Genomic DNA, 21,773 nt, shown 5'->3' on the forward strand with positions numbered 1-21,773 from the left:
GCTTATATATTTAACCAAAAGCTTTTTAACACCTAATTAGTGTGACTAACAGGACTGTGTTAAACAACTGCTGACTGTTCATCCTCTGAAGCTGTGATCACACTCATTACATTGTTTTTCCAAAATGTCAAGATTGATGACGGAAAACAAAAGCATCCTTTTATTTTCAGCTCACTTATGTCCAATATAATTATTCTTCTGTTTAGGACAAAGAACTGAAATGTTCTGGTGTTTTTGTGACCACTTGTTTATCATCGTCAGTCTATTGGCTGTGAGTCAGTATGAATTTGTAGGATATTAAAATATGTAGAATTTAACCTATTATCCTCAAATATTACTAACACATTTTATTTTTGTGGTCAGTCTGACTCCAGGGATGTTTGACTCATTGTTGACATTGTTGACCAAGGTTTTGTGTTAAGCAATTTGTTTATTTGTTGAATACATAAATAACCCCTTGATAATGACCCCCCTTCCTCTCATAAACATATGTATTTACTTATTTTTATCTCTTTTTTTGTAACATATTGGGCATTATTCACTATAAAGTTTCAGACACATTCTCCTCACTGTGAAAGAGCTGTTCCAAAACCTCATTGATAGTAATCCTTTTCCTAGAGGACATTTTCAAGAGCGAGAGAGAGAGAGTGTACAGATTGCAATACACAGATGGAGAAATTTTACACAGCTTGGGGTCAAATTGACCCCAGAGGAACACCAATGTGTGCAATATGTGTATCGTCATGATAATTTTATACTTAATCAATTGTACCCATCAAATTAGGAAAGGTCATCTATTATTTTTTTGTATGATAAACATTGAATGGGGTCAAATTGACCCCAAGGATAATAGTAGGGTTAATCATCATCTATCTGAGTAATCTTAAAACATCAACACTTGTGTTTAATATATATTATTTTCTCCATAAAATGACGTGACACAAGCATCATACAGTGATAGAACACATACTGTATGTCAGACGATTTCAGTGATTATATTCTATGCTTTTTTTGTCCTGCAGCCAATCAGTGGGCAGCACCTGGCAAACCGTGGCAGACCACGTGAAGCAGGAAAGGCACACGGTGGTCGGACTCTTCCCTAACACTGTTTATCTATTTATTGTCCGAGCGCTAAACTCCTACGGCCTCAGCGACCCCAGTCCAATCTCTGAGCCTGTCAGAACGCAGGGTGAGTTAAACATAACTCCAGTAAAGTTCATTTTGTCTTCTTTATGAATAACATGTTAAGGTTTCATTTATTCAGACAACTTTTTAAATGAAATTTACTTTGATCTCCTAACTAGGCCTGGGCGATATATCAAGTTTCAAGATATGTCGAGTTTTCCATTATGGCAATATAGGAAATTACAATATTGCCTATATCAAAATATTCTTATTTTATAGCATATTTTGTATTTCAATACTCGTTTAAGGAGTCGCTGCTATTTCTCAGAACAGCATGAAAACCATCGTTAGATGGATTTCTGAGTGTGTCCTAACAAAGATCTTCCCCTAAGCAAGTCACACTACAGAATTCACTCACACATGCTGTCCCTTTTGAGAAAAAGCCAAAAGTGGCACATCTTGGACAGCTGTTTGTTAATAAATGTGCCTGTGTGGCATTTTCATTCACAAATTTGACCGAGAATAGTTTTTTTAGTCAGACTTTTTTTTAGTTAAAAATGTCAAGGTTTATATCATATATATAGAAAAAATCTTGTGATATGAATTTTCGTCCTTATTGCCCTGCCCTACTCCTGACATGTTTTGATTGTCCGCTGTCAGCCTTCCTCAGAGGCGTCTGGTGATTGCTTTCAGGTGTCCTCGTGAGTTGGCCATGCCCAGAAAGAACTCAGCCATTAGAAGACACCTCCTGAGGAAATCTGACAGCAGCAGACAGTCAAAACATGTCAGGAGATCAAAGTACATTTCCTGAAAAATATTGTCTAAATAAGTGAGTTAAACATGCAAAGAAAAGAGAAACGAACTCCTTTTTTTTTAAATTTATTTGAAAGCATTGATTTTATGTTACTGTACGAAACAAAAGTCTGAAGCTAAGCTAAGATAACAAGCAAAGACTGGCCTTTTTTTTTCTACCATGAGTGTTTTTGTGTTCCAGATGGGAGTCCTCCTGAGCAGGGTGTGGATCACAGGCAGGTGCAGACAGAGCTGGGCGAGGTGTCCATCTACCTGCAGAAGCCAGTGGTTTTATCTCCTACCAGCACCAGGATTTCCTGGGCTGTGAGTGGAATTTTTTGGCTCATGAAAATGTTTCCTTCTCCACATTTGGCTTGTAGCGAACGCTGAGCAGAGGACGCGCTCATCTCCTCACATTAACTTCAAAACCTCCTCCAAATATTACGTGACACAAACAGTTTAACCTCCAGTGCCAACACAGCAGTTTTTTTCTCTGGTTTGTTTTTGCTTTGGGTAATGAATTTAAATAGAAACGCCAACTTTGTTGTTTTTTAGGTTGCCCGTCAGTCCCGCTATGTGCAAGGGTACCGCATATTTTATCGAACGATTGGCAGTTCCTGGTCGGTCCAGGATGTAGAGGCCTCATCTGACCATAGCAGCATCTTAGAGGACCTGCACAGCAACACAGAGTATGAGGTCAAGATACGACCTTATTTCAACGAGTTACAGGGTCATGACTCCCTCATGGTTATGCTCCGCACACCAGAGGAAGGTAAGAAATCCTATTGGTTATTGACAGAATTATGTTATTTCGAAAATAAAATGCATTTGTTCTATATCTAACTATTCAGACAGACAATGACATTCCCGTTCACACTGTTATTTAAGAGACTCAAATGACATACGTCACCATGAAACTTCCACTATTTGACCTTGAATTTCAAAATAAATCCTTATTTTCCTGCAATTATTTAGAAAAATTGTGTTTTCTTTGATAGAACAATAGCTTACATAACAAAATGTAGGATACTAATTAGGGATGTTGAAAAAAAAAAAATCGATTCGGGCGATTTACAGTATATATTACGTCGCGTGATTCTCGGATCGAATCAAAATGCTTCAATATCAAATTTTTTTTTTTTCATCCTTTTTTTACCTTTATTTAACCAGGAAAGTCTTTTTCACTGCAGGAGACATTGTAACTGCACAGAGAAGTGCGCTGAAACCTGGGCATGTTGACCAGCTTGTGTTTTTTTCAATAAAATCTAAAAAGAAAGTATTAACTTTCTGCATTTATTTGTTGTTCTAGGCATATACAGTACCTCAGTTAAGTTGCACCAAAGTCAAAGTTGGTTTAAAAGCCACAGGCAGATTGTATGTTGTTTTTTATTTTAAGTTTTTGGCACATGGCATGTTAAAGCCAATGCTTTGAGTCTAAAATATGCCAATAAAATATATTTCATTCATAATATTCTCATGAAGGTGTACATATTTACAGATTAGTTGTTTCTTAAGTCATACATTAAAAAAAAAAAATCATAATAATCACCTTATACTTTAATATTGGGATATATTGTACTGTATCGTATTGTGACCTATGTATCGGGATACAAATCGTATCGCCAGATGCCAGGCAATACACACCCCTAATATTATATACAGTAATTTCACATTTCCTGATTTCCTTTTTCACATAAATTACACATTTATAACATTCACCCAACTATCATCTACCTACACTGCTCACGTTCGATCTTTTGCTTTTCCCTTCCTAAAAAAACAAACATACATTCTCCAACTTATTAGAGTTTAGCTGCTTTTTGATCAGGTGTGTCCAGCACTCAAAGCTTCATTGCATCAAGATGATCCATAGCCTTACACAGCCCTCGTACCTCTCAGATAGTTTTAATCTGTCAAAACCTCTCAAGGTCATTGTCAATTACAAGCCTGTCTCGCATGAAAGTGAGCTGCTGTCACCTTGGGGATTCGATTTTCCATTCATTAATATTCAACCATTCAAACGCTTTTCTCAGTATCTTTTTAAAAAACTGAAATATTATTAATGAAAGCAACCCCTCATCAAGTCTCATTGTCAAGTTTCATTAACTACAGTCTCATCTCAGTAACTACGGTGATGCCATTCATTGCTAATTCTGTCACATGTCGCTAAATTGTTTATATTGCCCAAAAACTATTTAGATAACTATACATTTGTTCATTAAGGTATCAACATTAGTTTTGATTGATTGATGCAGAAATGATCAGGACTTTTGTTGGCATGCTTTACAGTTTAGCTTTTGTTACAGACATCCACGTTTCTGGCTATAGGCAGACTATGCAAGTGCATGTGGCCCTTTGCCTCATCTGAGCAGATAAAAATTTACTTGTTTTCATCCCTTATATAATTAAAACAATGTAGAATATAATTAAAATGAACCACATTTACTCTTAAAGTTGCACAGTGTGTGACGTCAGTAGACAAATTGACCAGTACAGATTATTCAGCTGTTAATGGAGCGTCTATTGCATTAGGAATCACTCCATGTAGTGGGCCTACAAACAGCACCATGCATTGAGTCCTCACAGGGCTAGAAACGGCTCTGGCTACAGATGTAGCTTACAGCCAACAATATGATTGTGAGGTGTATGTTTAATGTCAGGATCTATTTTTAAACTTAAAGGAGTTTACCTGTATTGATTGATCCAAAAACTAATCTAGCACGTTTCAGTTCCTGATGAGTTGTCACATAAACAGAACAATTGTCTCAATTACAGTAGCTGATGATTGTTTTTAATTGGTCACATCAAATGAAAACTGTGTTGCAATCACCAGAAGACTCTGCGGAAACCTTGTAGATATTATGGCTCTTTAAATATGGGGTGCCAAATGTGAAAACTCTGTCACTTTTTCATAGCCAACATTTAGCTCACTTTCCTCACATTTAGCTATTTTTTCTTTAATTTGAGACAGAAATTCATGCAAAACAGTATGTTCTATATCATTGTTAAAAATTTGTAGATGTAAAAAATAAATCTAAATGTAAATATTGAATGTAAATTTAAATGTTTAATCTAAATCTAAATGTTTCATTTAAATCTAAATGCTAAATGTAAATCAAAATGTTAAATTTATATCTAAATCTAAATGTTAAATTGGTTGCCAAGTGTAAAGCTAAATGTTTAGAAAATATGCAAAGTGGGCAGGTCAGGGCCTGTCAATCTCGAGCCCATGCCCACGCTAAAAATGTAGTTTTACACTTGGTGACCAATTTAAAATTTAGATTTAACATATATGATTTATTTAACAATGATATAGAACATGCTGCTTCAAATGAATTTGTCTCAAATGAAAGAAAAAAATCCTAATACAACAATGATATTAACGGTGCTTTTACACATATAGTCAATATATGTGAACAGTTTGAGGAAGAGAGAGAAGTAAAATAAATTAATGATGTGGGAGTAATATGGAAGGGAGTGTGGAAATGTGTGTGGTGTGTTTGTGTGCTGACAAAGCGGCTCTAAAAATGGATAGATGGATGGATATTTGTGTGTGTGCTGCCTGATGGAATGCTGGGTTGCGAGTGTGTGAACGTGTTGTCGCAACGACAGTGTGTTTGTAATGAGCTGCCGTAAAGCAGTACGTCTTGCCATCGGGTCGGAAGCAGGGAAAGTTGCAAGTGCTGTTTTCTGGCCAGAGACAGCAGGGAGAGATGAAAGACCCCCCAATCACCCCATAAACACTTGTATTACCCTCACAGGGACTATGAGAAGGATTTATTAAGGTGAAAAAGTTACTTAGTTCTGCTTCAAAGACAGCTGTTGTCAACACCAATTACAGTTTGCTAACCTTTCTTTTGTTTGTCTGCAGTTTTAAGTGCTGCTCCACAGTCTTTGTCAGTGGTGCAACTCACCAACAGCTCCAGTATCAGTGTTTCTTGGGAGCCTCCACCTCATAACACTCAGAGTGGGGACATCCAGGAGTACAAAGTAAGGCCACACCCAACACTGTTCCTCTAGGATGTGAGTGACACGGGGAACAAACTGTTTCCGTTTATTGGTTGCGTTGGTATTCTCACACGGTGATGTCTGTATTACTGTATGTTGCAATTTGAACTAACAATTGCTAATTACTCACAGTCTTGTGTGTGTGCTGCCAGTACTTTGGCTGCAGTCATCTGAATACTGACTGTCCCTGTCATCTGTTTGCTGTGCAGAAAAAAAACAACCCATAGCGTTATAATTATCAGTCTCTTAGCTCGAGTACAAACGCTTATTACTAATTATCAGGCTGCTCGTTCAGAGAGGAATATAGACACCCATGCAAGTGGATTCACAATAATTCTTCCCATCTGTTTGCAGGAACCTTTAAGAAACCAATTCAAAAGAGATCATTAAAAAACTATTCATTTGAATTAGCAAGGTAATTAGTCTAAGGTGAAGGTTCATATTTGATCCCCATAAATGGTAAATTCTGGAAAATGATGGAAGACTTTTTGTTTATGTTAGACATGGATGATTTGATTGCAATGTAACGCAGAATATATGGATGTTCATATAACCACTGAAAGCAATTAATGGAAAGATTTAATAAAAAATTAAAAAAAAGACAATTTAAACTACAGCTAAATGTAAGTTTAATTTGGAGGATTATTTAAGAAATACTTGATATCTTCACAATTGGTTAATGTCAAGTTGTTAGGTAAATTGGCATCATTGTAAATTGCTAAATGCAAGTGTTGCCTAGTTAGGCTCAAATTTAGCAGAAACAGCACATTTCTTCACCATCACATTGTTACAAACAGACTGTTTGAAAACTGATTAGAGCTTTTTCTGTTCAAAAAGACATGAGTTGTTCAGCTGGATGCTACCAATGTTGATTGTGTTGACTCATTTTTAATTTGCATAATTTTTGGCCTTCACCCTAAATGTGCAGAGTAATTACCGTACTCTCTATATGCAGGCCTTACTCCAGCTGAGTGCTGTCAATCATTCTGAGTTTTCAATGTCCCTGATTGTATTTTTAATGACATTTTCTGGCGAATCAGAAAGTTTTTTTCTGTCAAAAAAAAGAAACTTTTAACAGGAGTAATAACAATGTCTGATCTGTCACAAACATGCATTTACTCCTATGTTTCTGCCAATAATGGACAACTTACAAGATTTCTCACTATGTGAACACACACTCTGCCACTGCTGATGTTTTGGTGGCAATCATTTTCTGCCACGGGCAAGAAAATGATTTCATCTTTTTTTCTTAGAAGTTCTACAGCAGACACTCCTGAACTTACTTCTATAATCATCACCCATCAGCCACAAGTGTCTTAATACATTTTTAGTAGCACTCTTGAGTGACAGCTGTGCTTTAATCGACTTTTGCTTTTATTGTTTGTCTTTACCTTTATACAACAAATACGTCAAAGTGTAAAGTGTGTTTTTGTGAGTAGAGAAATTGTAAGGGACAGAAAACAATGTAACGAAAATAAACTGAAAGTACAGTGATGAAACGATATTTTAAGTGTTCATTTTAATGCGTTTTTGCCCTTAATAGGCCATCAATACTGCAGCGTTATTAACTCCTGGGTCAGGATCCAAATTGGGTCGAAAACCTCTTTGCAGTTTGCTCTAAGTGTTTTCATGTGCAAAAATAAACAATGGAATAAAAATGTAGCATTTTTGCTTTAAAAGAAAGTTTCTTGTGAAATATTTATTTTCTTGCAATATTTACTTCTTGATAAGAAATTTTAAGAAACAACAATAATTTGGTAGTTTAGTATTTTTTATTTCACATTTTGCTAGATTATTTTGGTTGAATAAATACTTTTTTTTGACTTATTTAATTAATCAATATATTTACAAAAGAATGCAGTGTACTCTTGATGACAGTGGTCTGTTAGAATAATTGTTTTGTTAATTATTGAAATAAAGTATATATTTTTTTTAATATTTTGGTTTACCGGTAGTTTGTTGGTTCAAACTGCCATCGACTTTTCTTCTCAAGAAGCATTTTTGACATTTGGCCTGTTATTTATAGCCTGTTTACCCAGAGAGTGTGTTGTTCATCAGGTGTGGTGTCTGGGCAGCGGTGTGGAGCAGGAGAGCCAGATAAACCGAACAGTGGACGGAGCAGTTCTGTCCATCCTGCTGACGGGTCTCCTTCCTGATGTCCATTACACCGTGGTGGTGGCAGCTGTCACCAGCCTGGGTGTGGGCGCTCACAGCCAGCCTGTCCGCCTGCTGCTCAGTGAGTCACTCAAAGTCTTACAGCAAATAAACATAAAGAATATGGCAGATCGCCCTGATAAGACTCAAACCCTCACACACATTTGTATGAGTCGGGGTTAGACTTAACGTTTGAACCGTCGCGTTACTTTACAGATTATTATTCATTTTTTACGTATTTTATTTTTCTAAACTCATCTAGCTGATAATGTGGAATATTTTTAGCCTTGTCTCTACTTTATCCTTTCAAAAGTAAAGACTCCTGTCAGCTTCCCAGACAGGTTGTAGCCTGGAGTGTTTTGTCTTGTGTTTTATTATGAGATATTCTCCCTCTAACCCAAGCATCTATTGCTGTTTTAAAAAGAAAAAATGAAATAGACACAAAGAAGTTTGGGATCTTCCAAAAAGCTGTTGTCAGGTTGGCAGTCATTTTAAAACAAGATGTCAGTTTAAAGTAAAAAAAAAAATCCAGGTTAATCACGCCTTAGGAGTCCATAAATAAGCCTCACGGGTCGAGGTGCAACACTGACACATAATTAGCCTCGTGACAAACAAAATTACCCATCATTCATCTTTTACATCAGCTTATGCTCACGAAGGTGTTCAAATGCTGGATCCTCAGACAGATTATCCGGGACGCAAATCAGGATTTACTCTGTTCAGGACACTGGTCTGTCACAGGGCTAACACACACACTGAAAGACAGAAAATGTCCTTTTGCATTTTTTTTAAATGTTTTTTTTTCTGCAATTAATGTTTTTGATGCCTGTTCATCAATAAACCATTAAAGGTGGGATGATATATCGTCCAACAAAATATTGCGATATTAAAACGTCACAAGATCGTCAAGGGTACGGATGGTTTCACACCAGATTTTTTTTTTTTAAATATATATTGAGTTGAAAAGGTCATACCCAGAGTAAGAATGTCCTGAGTTTAAGACAAATAATTGTATAGTTATTTTTCCAAGTGTTTTTCTTGTGTCATTTTGTTGTCTATCATATTTTGAACACGGCGTATTGTCCCACCCTATTACAGTAGTTAACTAATATTGGTGTAGGAAGTTACCACTTCTTCCAACTGCTAGAAAGTCCCTGGGTTTGATTCTGCAGATTGGATTGGATTCTCCCAGTTTTCTTTATGAATTATACAAGAAAAATTTCCTAAGAATTATTTTGATTGTTTAAAAAAAAATATATATTTTTTTTATACACAATTTAGGCATCCCATTAACAGCTACAATTACACCCCAAAGCAAAGGACTTTATGGTTTGTACGACGGCGTATAAGGGCTACATTAAAATAAGACAAATCTGGGCACTACGAGATTAAAGTCATAATATTTCAACAAAAAAGTTGTAATTTTATCAGCTTAAAGCTGTATCTTATTAACATTGTAATTTTATGAGATTAAAATTATAATATTTGTAATATTTTGAGAATAAAGTTGTAAACAAGATCTTGTTAGTGAGATTATATTCCTCTGTAGGTTACACACATGGTGAAATAATGAGCCTTTCGGCCCATCATCACCACACTGTTATCAGTTTAAGGACTTTAAAGACACTTTGCGTTTGTTCTGATGGAAGAACCAGGCTAATTTGGAGTAAATTGCCTCTTTAGTGAAGGAGGAACTGGCTGGAAGTGGTAGACTTTAGGGCTATCGCTGTTAGTTGCGTTCAGTGGGAATTCAGATTTTTTAAGATACGACTTTAATCTCGGAAAATTACGACTTTATTCTTGAAATATTACGACTTTAATAGGGATGTAAAGATTAATCGTGAGGCAGTTAAAAATCGATTCAAAGGTACCACAGTTCAAATCGATACTCTTAAATTGAATCGCAGTACTTTTTTTAACAGTAGAGGGCGCTATATATTTAGAATTTGAAATTCAGGACGCACAACTGTGTTTGAAATCAGAAGTGTGGAAGCATTTTGGCTTTCCCCAGACAAAATGAAAGAAGTGAGAAAGAAAGAACATGTGAAATCCAAGGTAAGAGAGGCACAGAGAGGAAAGGGAGAAACAAGAGAGACAGAATGAAAGCCATAGCTTGTTTATTTATATTATTTCTTTGATATGGGATTTGTTTTAAAGTCCAATTGTTAAGGCACAAAATATATTTTCAGATGCACTTTGCATAGTTTACTGTAGAGCCAGAATTTAAATGAATAGACTTCTTCTTCATTTGGACTATTTCTTTATTTCTTTCATTCAGGATTTATTTTTTTAATTAAATTGCATTGTTTTGCATAGTTTATCAAGGGATTCTTTTGACAATGAAAGATATTAGAAAATAGTATTGTTTTTTTGTTTTTTTGAAGAAAAAAATAAGAAAATTTTTCAGTCATCATTTGTCAACAGTCTAATTTTGTAAAATAAATTGTGAGAGAATCGTATCATGAATCGAATCATATCGGGAGTTGAGTGAATCGTTACATCCCTAGACTTTAATCTTGTAGTGCTCAGATGATTTGGACCTTATACGTCGTCCTAGGTGTGAGGTGTCATATTGTGCAGTTAAATGCTTATTTAAAGATGTTCTATTACTTTGCTGTTACACTGTATGTTTCCTATGAGCATAGTTTACACAGAGAGTGCCGTGACAAAGTCCAAGGGATTATAGTGCATGTTGAAGCAAACACTACACAGTAAATATTCCCACTAGGGTTTTGTTGCAGAAAAATGATGTGATTTAAGAAGAAAGCAAGTCACTGTTTTTCTCTTCCAGCTCATCCTGTGGACAGGACTCCTACAGCAGTAAATAAAGATGGAAGCCTCACCATCGCTGAGCAGATCACGAGCATCATACGCCAACCAGCCTTTATTGCAGGGCTGGGCGTGGCTGCGTGGTTGGTGCTGATGGGCTTCAGCGGGTGGCTGTACTGTCGCCATCGGAGGAGGAAGCAGCTGGGACACTACACCACTTCCTTTGCTTACACACCAGCAGGTGAGACTCCAGGACAAAAGAGTGTTTTTTTTAGCTGAGTCGAAGAGGTCACATTGACACTAAATGAGGATTTTCAGACGATGCACACAGTCACTTTTAATTTTTCACACAGTAAAAAAAACAACACAAGTTTTACAGCAAACCATCAGGTTTAGTTTTCAACTGTTGACAGTGATAATGTTCTTATTGGACGTCTCGGGGTATCTCCAGCAGTGATAAATGTTTTCAATTTCAGTTTGTACTTTGAAAAACTGTGACTGCACTTTAATCGCATGCCCACTTTAATTAAAATATATTTGCCGCCTCTGGATGTTTTTTGCATGGCTGGAATAAGTAACAGACAGATGCAGAGAAGAATGTATGGGAAAATACCCTCAGCATCCTGTTTATTTTCATTTGTCCTTCGGCAAAGAAAACACTTTAGTTGTTTTTTGGCTTTGAAGGATATTGGTTTATTGATTTACACAGTCCTTTAAAATACACGTTTATTTACTTTTACAATGAATAGTTGATAGTGAAAAGCGTACATTTTTAAACAATGATTTAAAGATTCAAAGATTTTTATTTGTCATTCATGTTCATGAGAACATGTACAGAATGAAATTACAAACCCGAGAACCCCTTTAAGCCCTTAATGAATAAATGTATATGTAAAATATAAAAAGACACGTATATACAAAAGCAGCAGAATGTGAGGGCAAATCTAAACTCTGCATTTTGATGTAGTAAACATATGCAGTTTAGACGTGTCACAGTCAACTCATATCATCATCAGTTTCTTATATCACAGAAGCAGAGCTCAGCATGATCTGGATGGTTTTGGTTCTTTATTTAGTCAATAATGGGTTGTTGTGAAATTACACGTATTCAGAAGAGATGTGAGAGAAGTCCAAAAAGCTACAAAATACAAAGTTGGTCTAAAGCTACTTGATTATTAGGATAATGTGAGGAAAAAGGTCAGTGTTATGTTTTGTTGATTGGATTTTCTGTTCAGAAGAGGATGTTAACAAACAAAAATGTCGGTGTTTTTTTATTTTTTAATTTTCATTTTATAATTCCAAAATTAAGACTGGCATTTGCAGGCATTTTTCATTATAAGGATCTTGAAGGGATAAGCAACATTTTTAAAACCAGTTGATTTTCATTTTTTCATTTTCAAACAAAAAATGAAACGTTAGAAGACAGAAACAAAACAAAAACAAACAAAAAAATTTTCAGTACTTGGATCATTGTTGTTTTTCAAAAAACTATGAGACAAGACTGTGTCTCAGGGAAGAGGACATGATTGCAGGAAAAACTTCTTCCACCCCCACTTTGGTTTGATATGCAGAGATTTCTGCAGATGACAAGCCTTGTTTTGTCATGTCAAAAAACACGTCAAAGTAAGGTTCTAAAGACATTTTAGCCTAGGGCTAGAGAAACCACAGGTAGGAAATGAAAATCAACCAGTTTTTGAAGTTCCGTTTATCCCTTTTCGATTCTGATAAAGAAGAATACCTTGAATTTGAATCTTAATTTTTTAACTTTTAAAATGAAAATCTAATAACCTCTAATCTTTTGTTTTCTATTATTCATTCTGAATGGAAAATCAAATGACCATTGATTAAAACATACACTGAACAAAAAACTATGGCATAGTTTGTTATGTACTGTATATAGCAGTGTTTTTCAACCTTAGGGTCGTGACTCCATGTGGAGTCACCTGAAATTTCTTGTAATTAGTTAAAAATAAGGAAAAAATGTATATATATATATATATATATTTATATGTCTCATATATACACACACTATCTCACGTGATTAAAAACTAATTCTAGTTGAAGAAAAAATGTCTCTGGGTTTGCCAGAATTGTGTGACCCAAAAAAGGTTGTTTTATGCATATTTTTATATGCATATATTTGTCAGTATATTTGTATCTCTGTGGCAAAGCATCTCCAGTTCTGTGTAAATGTGCACTTCTGCTACTACTATATCTCAATGAGGACTTTATTCTTTCAAAAGCAAAACAGGGCTCAACATCTTTATTTTCATTAATATGTGTCAAAACTCTGAAGACAAATGGAAATGTAAAGATTAATCTTCATTACTTTAACTTCTCGCAGCTGGCTTCGCTCACAGTGAAGGATCAGGAATCATCAATGGAGGGTAAATCTCTCACATGCATCCATAACAGAACATTTAGTTAATAGATACTCATGGTGTTCTCTCACTTCCTTCATCAGACCTGGATTGTTAGGGTCAAACATGGGGAACTACCCATGGCTGGCAGAATCGTGGCCCACTCCAAACCTCACTCACGGTGGCAAGGACTCCATCAAGTGTTGCTCCAGCAAACTGGACCCTGACCGATATTTCAACAGTAAGAGCTCTCGTGTTATAACGTTTGAAATAACAGCACATGTTAATCATTGTGAGCATGAGCATCATTGGTAATGTAACATAGTTTTCTGCTGTACAGCCGTTGGCGTAACTAATTACCCAAACCAGCTGGAGAAACGCAGCACGACCTCCACCGACAGTCCCATCTACAGCACCATCAACACCACTGCTGGGGACGACCTGCTGGCGTACTACGACACCTACTCCAGCACCTCCTACACTCAAGGTCCAGACCCGTACAGCAGCAACCCCATGATGGCACACGGCGGGCTTGTGAGTCTGGAGCCAGACTTGGATCAGTGGACCATCAAGTCTGGTCATTCTGGGTCGGAATATGCAAAACTCCAGTATTCAAAGAAAAGCAACGGTAAAGGATTTAAACGTGTGTAATAAAACTAGCATATGATCATGTTGTGGTGATTCCTATAGCTACGTTTTAACATTGGATTGTCTGTTAGTTTCAGTGTCAGTTGTTGCGCAACAAAAATCTGTTGCTGTCGTAATCGTATTTCAATTGTAATTGAGTAAGATAAGTGACTTTGTAATTGTAATTGCCATGAAAAGTTTATAAAAATTGTCAATTATAATTTATCGCTAAACTGGGTAACTGGGTAACTATAGTTATAGTTATAGTTCTATAGGGGTGGGGGAAAAAATTGAATCACATAAGAATCGCGACTCTAATCATCAATAATTCTGAATCGATTCATAAACTTCAAAAATGTATTTATTCATTTGTTTGTTTTATTGCAAGTCAAACAATAGCAATAAAACAAAGTAGGAACACAAAACCAAAACAACAACAAAAAACAGACAAAGTACAGGACGAAAGCAGTTGTATAATTCTTGTAGTCACTGAGAGTTGAGACTTACTTCTAGAAGAAGTTATTTCTTGTACAGTAAGTAAGTTTTTATTTGTTTAGCATGAATAAATGTTACCCTTTGTCTTAAGTTTGCCTTTATGTGATAACATCATTGGAATCAGTTTATTTAAAATTATCTTATACAAACTGTGTTGTGTTGATGCCATAATTTGTCTTAACACACTATGCATTGTATCAATTTTTGAATCGAGAATCGGTTTTGAATCGAATCGTGAGGCACCCAAAGATTAACATCCCTATAGTTCTATGTACAGTTCTACACATATGTCGTGAACAATTATTAAAATATGTTTCATATCAAGTTTTCTCACATTCTACCTTTTAAAAAAAAAAAAATGAAATCTAGGAGTACAGAGACACAAAAAAGGCTCAGAGGTCCACACCAAAATATATGAAAACCTATATTTTCATTGATTAGGAAGCCTTACAAGGTAAAAAAAAAAAATAGATATTTGCTTTTAGTGTGTTTTTTAGCTAATTTAGCACCCGTTATCATGAATGATGAAGATTACCTTTTATTAAGTTATTTATTTCATGCTCAGTAATTGTGATTAATTGTCATTGGATTTTGGTAATTAAAACTGCAATTATAATTGACTTTCTGAGGGTAAAAAAATATTGTAATTTTATTGTAATTGGAAAAAATGCTGGTCACTGTAATCTTAATTGAATTGTAAGTGAACATGTGTAATTGAAATTGTAACTGAATAATTGACCCCAACCTGACGTAATGCATAACAAATGCTGAAGGGCTCATGGGCTACATCTAAATTCCTAATGTCCATGTGACGTATTCCATCTCATGTCAAACATTTCAATGGTAATTTTACCCAGATTTAATATTTTTGTTCTTTCAGCACTGAATGTTTCCACCCTGACATTTTCCAGAGAACTGACAAACAGGAAAGCTCATATTGATTATCATAATCAGGAAGCTCCATCAGCCCACTTCTCCATCGCAGTGACTGATCACCTCTTTACCCTTTAAGCCTCTCGTAATTATGTCGTCTTTTCTCATACGAGATGCCAAGACATCATAAAGGATAAATGAGCTCCTCTTTATGAGGGCAGTGAACTTCAATTAAAATCAAGTCAGGTTTTATTGAACAAGCGTAATTCCAGCAAATGCTTCAATATTCTAAGGTTGGATTTAATTAAATCAGAAATGATCATTTGTAAGAAAGACAAAGTTGGTTGTGATGTCGGCAAGTGGAAAAGTTTAATTTCGCCTAAACAAAAGAGCAGATGAACTGAAAATGTATACATTCAACACAACATGCTCTTAAACATAAAGTAATTAAAGTCGACTTATTGCGATGTATCAGGTTACATTTAAAACAGGTCAGATTTTGTATAAAGCATGGAATAACTTATATATGTATAAAACAGATATTTATATTTTTTAAGAGGGAATTATAATTTAAATAGCCTACCAACCCATTCAACCTTATAAAGAATTTGTGCTTTTCTGTTAATGGTGTTAAATTATGGAATAAACTAACGGTAGGTGAGGATATCAAAATGTGCATGACATTAAAACTATTTAAAAGCAACTATTGACAAACTCTTTTGATCAGCTATAGAGAACCGGACAGCTAATTTTATATGTCTAGTTAGTTTGTATATAAGTGCTCATTTATATTAAAGTAAATTGTATCATCATTCATCAATGATTGTATGGTTTTATTAAATAGGTGAATTTTTATGATGAGGTAAGGGGATTAGCTTTGCTTCTTTCAGCCGCCTCTCGAACGTGCACTTTATCAAATTGTACCTTTTCTCGATTACATATACTTGTTAGTTTTGTGCTTGATCAATCAAAATGTAAAAAAAATATAATAGAAAATCAAATGTATCAAAATAAAAAGGTCATTGTTGAGTTTTTTGTATGTTTTGAAATAGAACACTTAAACATCCCATGCTTTTATTTTCTAAGGGACAGCAGAATGACTCCTGTTTACACTTCAATAGGAGGCAATCTTTGTTTTGCTTTTTTAGATACACTGTTTTTTAGTATTTACCTGCTCAAATAAGCAAATATTTTTATTCAGTATACTTTTTCTGTTTTTATTTGTATTTGTTGTGTCAAAGAGCATTTTTCATTTCATTTTAATTTAAAACCATCATCCCCAACCACTGGGTCAACCAGGTAGTTGGCGCCGGTGTCACGGTCTGAGTTTACCTCGTACTGAGATTGATTATGAGCATGCGCACTACCGGAAAATGAATTTTTGCGAGTTCCGCTGTGAGTTTTTCCACTTCCGCCATGCTGAGATTGAAAATTCAATTTCAAAGAAAATGTTTTTTGATGATTGCTGAATGGCTCCTTTTCTTGGGGAAAAATAGGAATAGATTATTCTCCAAAAAAACATGATTATAATATAATTCATCTCAATTAAATTCAACTTTATTTGTATAGCGCAATTTACAACAAAGTCATCTCAATGCTCTTATCAAAATATAAAAATCATAATAAGAAAGTGAAAACCCAACAAGATCCACATGAACAAGCATTTAGTGACCGTGGGAAGAAACAACTCCTGCAGAACCAGGTTCAGAGGTGGCAGCCATCTGCTGTGACTGGTTGGGGTTAGTGGACAGAAAGACCCACAGAACAGGATAGAGACAATCACATTTTTTTTTATCATTGGTCGATCTTTTATCGATGGTCGACTGATGTGATGTTTTAAGCATTTCTTTTTAAATCAGTACAGCAATATCTGTGCATAGCTAATCCAGCACGAGTACGTAGCCGTCACGTACTGTTGAGATTGGAAGAGAATCACAGTACGAAGGTCAATTCAGACCGTGACACTGAGCCAAAATGAAGGAGTAAAGTTTTAAAAAATGAAATGTATTTAATTGTCATGAGCAACTGAGGTTTTTTTTTTTTTAATTGAAAATAATTACCACTTCTACTTCTGCAGGCATTATTTCTTCTTTTCGCTGCACTTAAATAGTCTTTAGAGACTCTTAAGGAAAAATTAGGAACCTGCAGAGTCTGTAATCACTCACAATTTACAGAACAAACAAACAAAGGCACAGATCACAAAAAGGTGTCGTGGTGAACCTTGCGTTTAGTTAGTGACGGGTTGAATAGAGGCATCAAGTCAGGTGGAACAGCTGCTGTCTGAAGAGACAGGAGAGAAGCTCATGAAGACAAACAGAATCAACAAAGAATAAAATATGAATGTGTCTTTATGTCTCTCCTGTTGTCACAGATAAAATGACGAAGCAGAGATTGACAGGCTCCTCGCCTAAGTCTGCCCCTCTCACCTGGGTGGACGTGTTGTCGTTGCCTTTTCCAGCCAACCACGACAGAAGTGAAACAACAACAAACAAAAGGGAAACTCGTCAGAGGTGAACATCGTTTGATTTTTTTTCTGTTGTGAATCAGGCCGGTTTGTAGTCATCCACTCGTGCTATTTTTAACATCAAGGCCTCTGACTTCACCTTTGTGACGAAGAGATTCAACACAGACGGATGGTTAAGCTGCTCTGGGATTCTGTTGTAACTGGCAAAAAAAAAAAACTAGGAGTGAAGTTTGGAGTCTGAGGAGTTTTTAAATTAGCAGTTGTGTGTGCAGGCTGAGAGTAAATTGCACTTGTGGCTATGAAGGGAAGCGTCTGCAATGTCCTCTCTAACTGTTCCTGACAGTCTAGATCGGGGACATAACGGGGTGGAATCAAGGGGCTGCTTTGATTGCGCCGTGTCTTTTTCTAATGACACTAGCCACCATCCGACAGGCCAGATTACTACTTACTATTTTCAATGACATGCACGTCATTAAGTTATCCCTGACGGCGCTGAAGTGATGAGAGAAATCACAGTAGAGTTGTTTTGTTACCCCGTGGGGCCCAAAATGGGACTTTATTTTAACTCAAACTTTGACTCGTGGCGTATGACCTGTAGTGTTTTTCACTTTTAATTATGGTGACACTAGAATGTAACTATTCACTGTTTTATTACACTGCTTCAAGCTGACCACAGAAATATTCTATATAAGGAGATGATCCATTATTTTGTTCATGTGCTGCATCGCATTGGGTCAGATCATCTCATAAAGGCGATACAAGGTGGTTTATCTATATACTGGATTATCTATATACTGAACGTAAAGATATTAACTGTAATATCAACCTGCCGTCGCTATGTTTGTTTTACCTGTGAGATAGTTTGAGAAGGAGAATCTCACATTCTTATGTAGGGTAAGAGGAGCCAGGATTGTCAGGAGGAGGAGTTTCCGCGTTGTGACATCACAAGGCGAGAAAAATCCAACTCGCCCGTTTGTACAAAATGTGGAATAACAAGGGAAGGAGGAAACTTTGGCTCACTGAATGTATATGTATATACATGTATATGACTTAGGGCTGGGCGATATGGCCTTTTATAAATACCGCGATATTTTTAGGCCATGTCACGATACACGATATATATCTCGATATTTTGCATTACCCTTGAATTAACACTTTGATGCACAAAATCACACCAGTATGATGATTCTATATGTCTACATTAAAACATTCTTGATCATACTGCATTAATATATGCCAATTTTAAACTTTCATGCAAAAAAGGGGATATCACAACTAAGTCAAAGTTGACATAACTGTATTTATTAAACAGTGAGTGGCTCAAACATAAAATTGTCAACAGAAAGTGCACGTTCTGTGCAAAATTGTCACAGAGACATTTCAAAACAAGACATTAGTGCAGGATGCAACTCACATGGCATTTCAAAACACAAAATTAAAGTGCACTTTTTGTACATAATGCCACTACAATATTTTAAAACAAATAGTGCCCTTTTGTGCATGTTGTCATTAAGATGACATTTCAAAACAACACTAAATTTAAGTGCACCTTTTGTGCATAATGCCACTAAGATATTTTAAAAAAAAAATCAAAAAAAAAAAAAAGTCCGCGAGTTTAACGGTATGGTCATTTTCAACACCGCACAGACTACAAGCTGCGATATATCGAGTATATTCGATATATCGCCCAGCTCTAATATGACTGTAGCAAAACCATTATAAAGTGCATTTTTTTTATAATACTGCCCCTTTAAAGGTGCTTTACGACATTTTACATACAGATGAGAGAAGTTATTTTCAACATTAAGTCTTTTCTATCTTTGATCACAATATACATTGCAGGAAAGTTTTCACTCTGACTTTATTTGGAGACCTTGTTTTGCATGATTAAGCACAGATTAAAGTGGGATAGTGGGCTGTTAATTGGGACCAGATCACCATAGTCAACAAGAAAGGAAAAGACAGCGGCTTTAGTAATACTAACAGGAAATAGATGACAAGAAAAGGTTCTATATGAAATCATAATGATATAAACAAAACCAAAACACATCATAAGCATAATTATGGTGATTATCTTGAACAACAGTGACACATAGTCATTTTTAGACCTCTCCAGGTTGCTCCACAGTTAAGTGGGTATAGTTTGGTTGAACTCCAGAGACTAAAGATATTATTATTTTTATCATTGGAATGGTGGATTTGGTTTATAATGAGTGTTGGCTCAATATGATGGCAGTGCACTGCACTATAAAGAAAGGTATCAGAATCTTTTTTTATTGTCATACATACGTTTACATACACCCAGCTCCCAGCAAAGAAAAAAAGGCATAAATTGTCTGGACAAAAATGGCATAAATGTTTAGATAGGAAGTTTAAACAAAAAAACAACTAAAAAACAAAACTTGTTAAAAAAAAAACACAACTTAAGCAAGACCCCCGCGACCCTGTTAAATGGGAATAAGCGGGTATGAAAATGGATGGATGGATGGACAACTTAAGCAACATTAAAGGGAGTGACCAGAGATTTTTAAACCTTGTTAAAGAACAGAAATCAGTCTGAAGAATTAGTAAAGTGTAAAATGGAGGTAGTTCATTAAAAACTCATGTGGGCCACTATAATATGAGGCACAGTGAAGGGATTAGATTCTGCAGCTTCCTAATGCATGTGCAACATTGTTCATTTAAATTATTCATGTGACCAATAGTGAAGCAATGACACTTGATCGTTTAATAGGGTTTATTAACTGGCAGTTGTTTACTTGCAGTCTATGTTTTGAATCCTAATGATCAAATGGGACTCAAACTCTGTTCTTCAGCTCTGAGGAAGACGATGACTGGTGTCCTCCGCTGCCCGCCAGAACCTACCTGATGGACACGTCCAGGGAGGAAGTGTCCATCCTGTCCTCCAAAGCTGAAGATCCGTCATACACAGATGATGTTCTGATGTCTTCTCCGTCCAAGCCCGCGGACAGTCTGCGGCCTCAGCCCTTAGACCTGCTGGCCCGCCAACACTCCCAGGTCTCCCAGTCCAACCCTGACCTGTTCACCAACATCAGAACCCGCGGTACAATGGAGGGCTACCACACCAACCAGTGGACAGAAGATCTTAAGAAGCAGAGCCTTGAAAAAGGTGGGTTTAGGGTCCCTTCAGTGTGTTCTGGCCTCTGAACAGGCCACAATAACACAATAAGACATGTCCTGAATAATTCAGCAGAGAGCCTGGGCACATGTAATCATGTTACATTTATTCATTGTAGAGCTTGTTATGAGTCATTTTCCTCCGTGCTTTATGAAGATGATGACATCCATTTGCCTTTTTTGACAGGACAATCTCCCGTCGCAGAGTCACACAAATCCAGGAGTAAGAAGAAAACGCCCAAGGAGGTTCAAAACCGCCGTGAGCTGCAGAATGAAGCAGGTGAGACGATCAAATACTGCAGACCTTTGGATTTTAAATAAATAAATATTTGTGACTGTTTTCTGTGGTATAAGGATTTCAGTTTTTCATTGTCTCACTGTAACAAATGACTGGACCTTTTAAAGAAACAACAACACAGATAACATAAGGGGGGTGAGAGGTTTAGGTACTTCTTAGATCAGTGTTTTTCAACCTTGGGGTCGTGACCCCATGTGGGGTCATAGTAATTTAACACACAACACACAATTTTAAACAACTGTATTCTATACTTTCACTTTGTCCATTATAAATGTAGTTCAAATAAAATTCAGTATAAATACAAGATGAGAGAAAACCCACAAATAAATAAATAGTTTTGTCATTTTCTTCTTTGCAGCTTTGCAATAAATGTAATTATTATTTAACAAATAATCAGATACTTTGTCATCAAATGTGTCCAAACTATTATTGTATTTATTTATTTAACTATTAACCATTTAAATAAAACATTTTTGGCTAAATAATAATAAAGGGCATTGATAAGTAGTGAGTATTGGCAAGAATGTTGCAATACGATGCGTATCACGAAACTTGGGTCGCGATGCAATATTATCGCGATATATTGCAATATTCTACCCATTTAATCAAAATTAAACGTAAAGATGAAAACTCAAGTTGCTGTACATGTTCATCAGAAGATATTGATCAT

The 21,773-nt window shown here is 35.9% G+C and overlaps 1 protein-coding gene across 2 annotated transcripts in view; it reads left to right on the forward strand.

Moving 5' to 3' along the window:
* LOC114474663 (roundabout homolog 2) overlaps nucleotides 1-21,773 on the forward strand; it is a 100,581-nt gene that overhangs the window by 72,777 nt on the left and 6,031 nt on the right. Inside the window, exons 12-23 of one of the 2 annotated variants that reach the window (XM_028465094.1) lie at nucleotides 1,023-1,189; nucleotides 2,120-2,241; nucleotides 2,473-2,689; nucleotides 5,789-5,907; nucleotides 7,984-8,161; nucleotides 10,871-11,089; nucleotides 13,193-13,235; nucleotides 13,313-13,449; nucleotides 13,534-13,836; nucleotides 17,575-17,713; nucleotides 20,484-20,797; nucleotides 20,993-21,085. In XM_028465094.1, the coding sequence (XP_028320895.1) occupies nucleotides 1,023-1,189; nucleotides 2,120-2,241; nucleotides 2,473-2,689; nucleotides 5,789-5,907; nucleotides 7,984-8,161; nucleotides 10,871-11,089; nucleotides 13,193-13,235; nucleotides 13,313-13,449; nucleotides 13,534-13,836; nucleotides 17,575-17,713; nucleotides 20,484-20,797; nucleotides 20,993-21,085 (2,051 nt within the window). The remainder of the gene's footprint in view (nucleotides 1-1,022; nucleotides 1,190-2,119; nucleotides 2,242-2,472; nucleotides 2,690-5,788; nucleotides 5,908-7,983; nucleotides 8,162-10,870; nucleotides 11,090-13,192; nucleotides 13,236-13,312; nucleotides 13,450-13,533; nucleotides 13,837-17,574; nucleotides 17,714-20,483; nucleotides 20,798-20,992; nucleotides 21,086-21,773) is intronic. The other variant, XM_028465095.1, reaches the window with a different exon arrangement.

The sequence above is a fragment of the Gouania willdenowi genome, chromosome 13 (genome assembly GCF_900634775.1).
Source record: "Gouania willdenowi chromosome 13, fGouWil2.1, whole genome shotgun sequence".
Classification (NCBI taxonomy): domain Eukaryota; kingdom Metazoa; phylum Chordata; class Actinopteri; order Blenniiformes; family Gobiesocidae; genus Gouania; species Gouania willdenowi.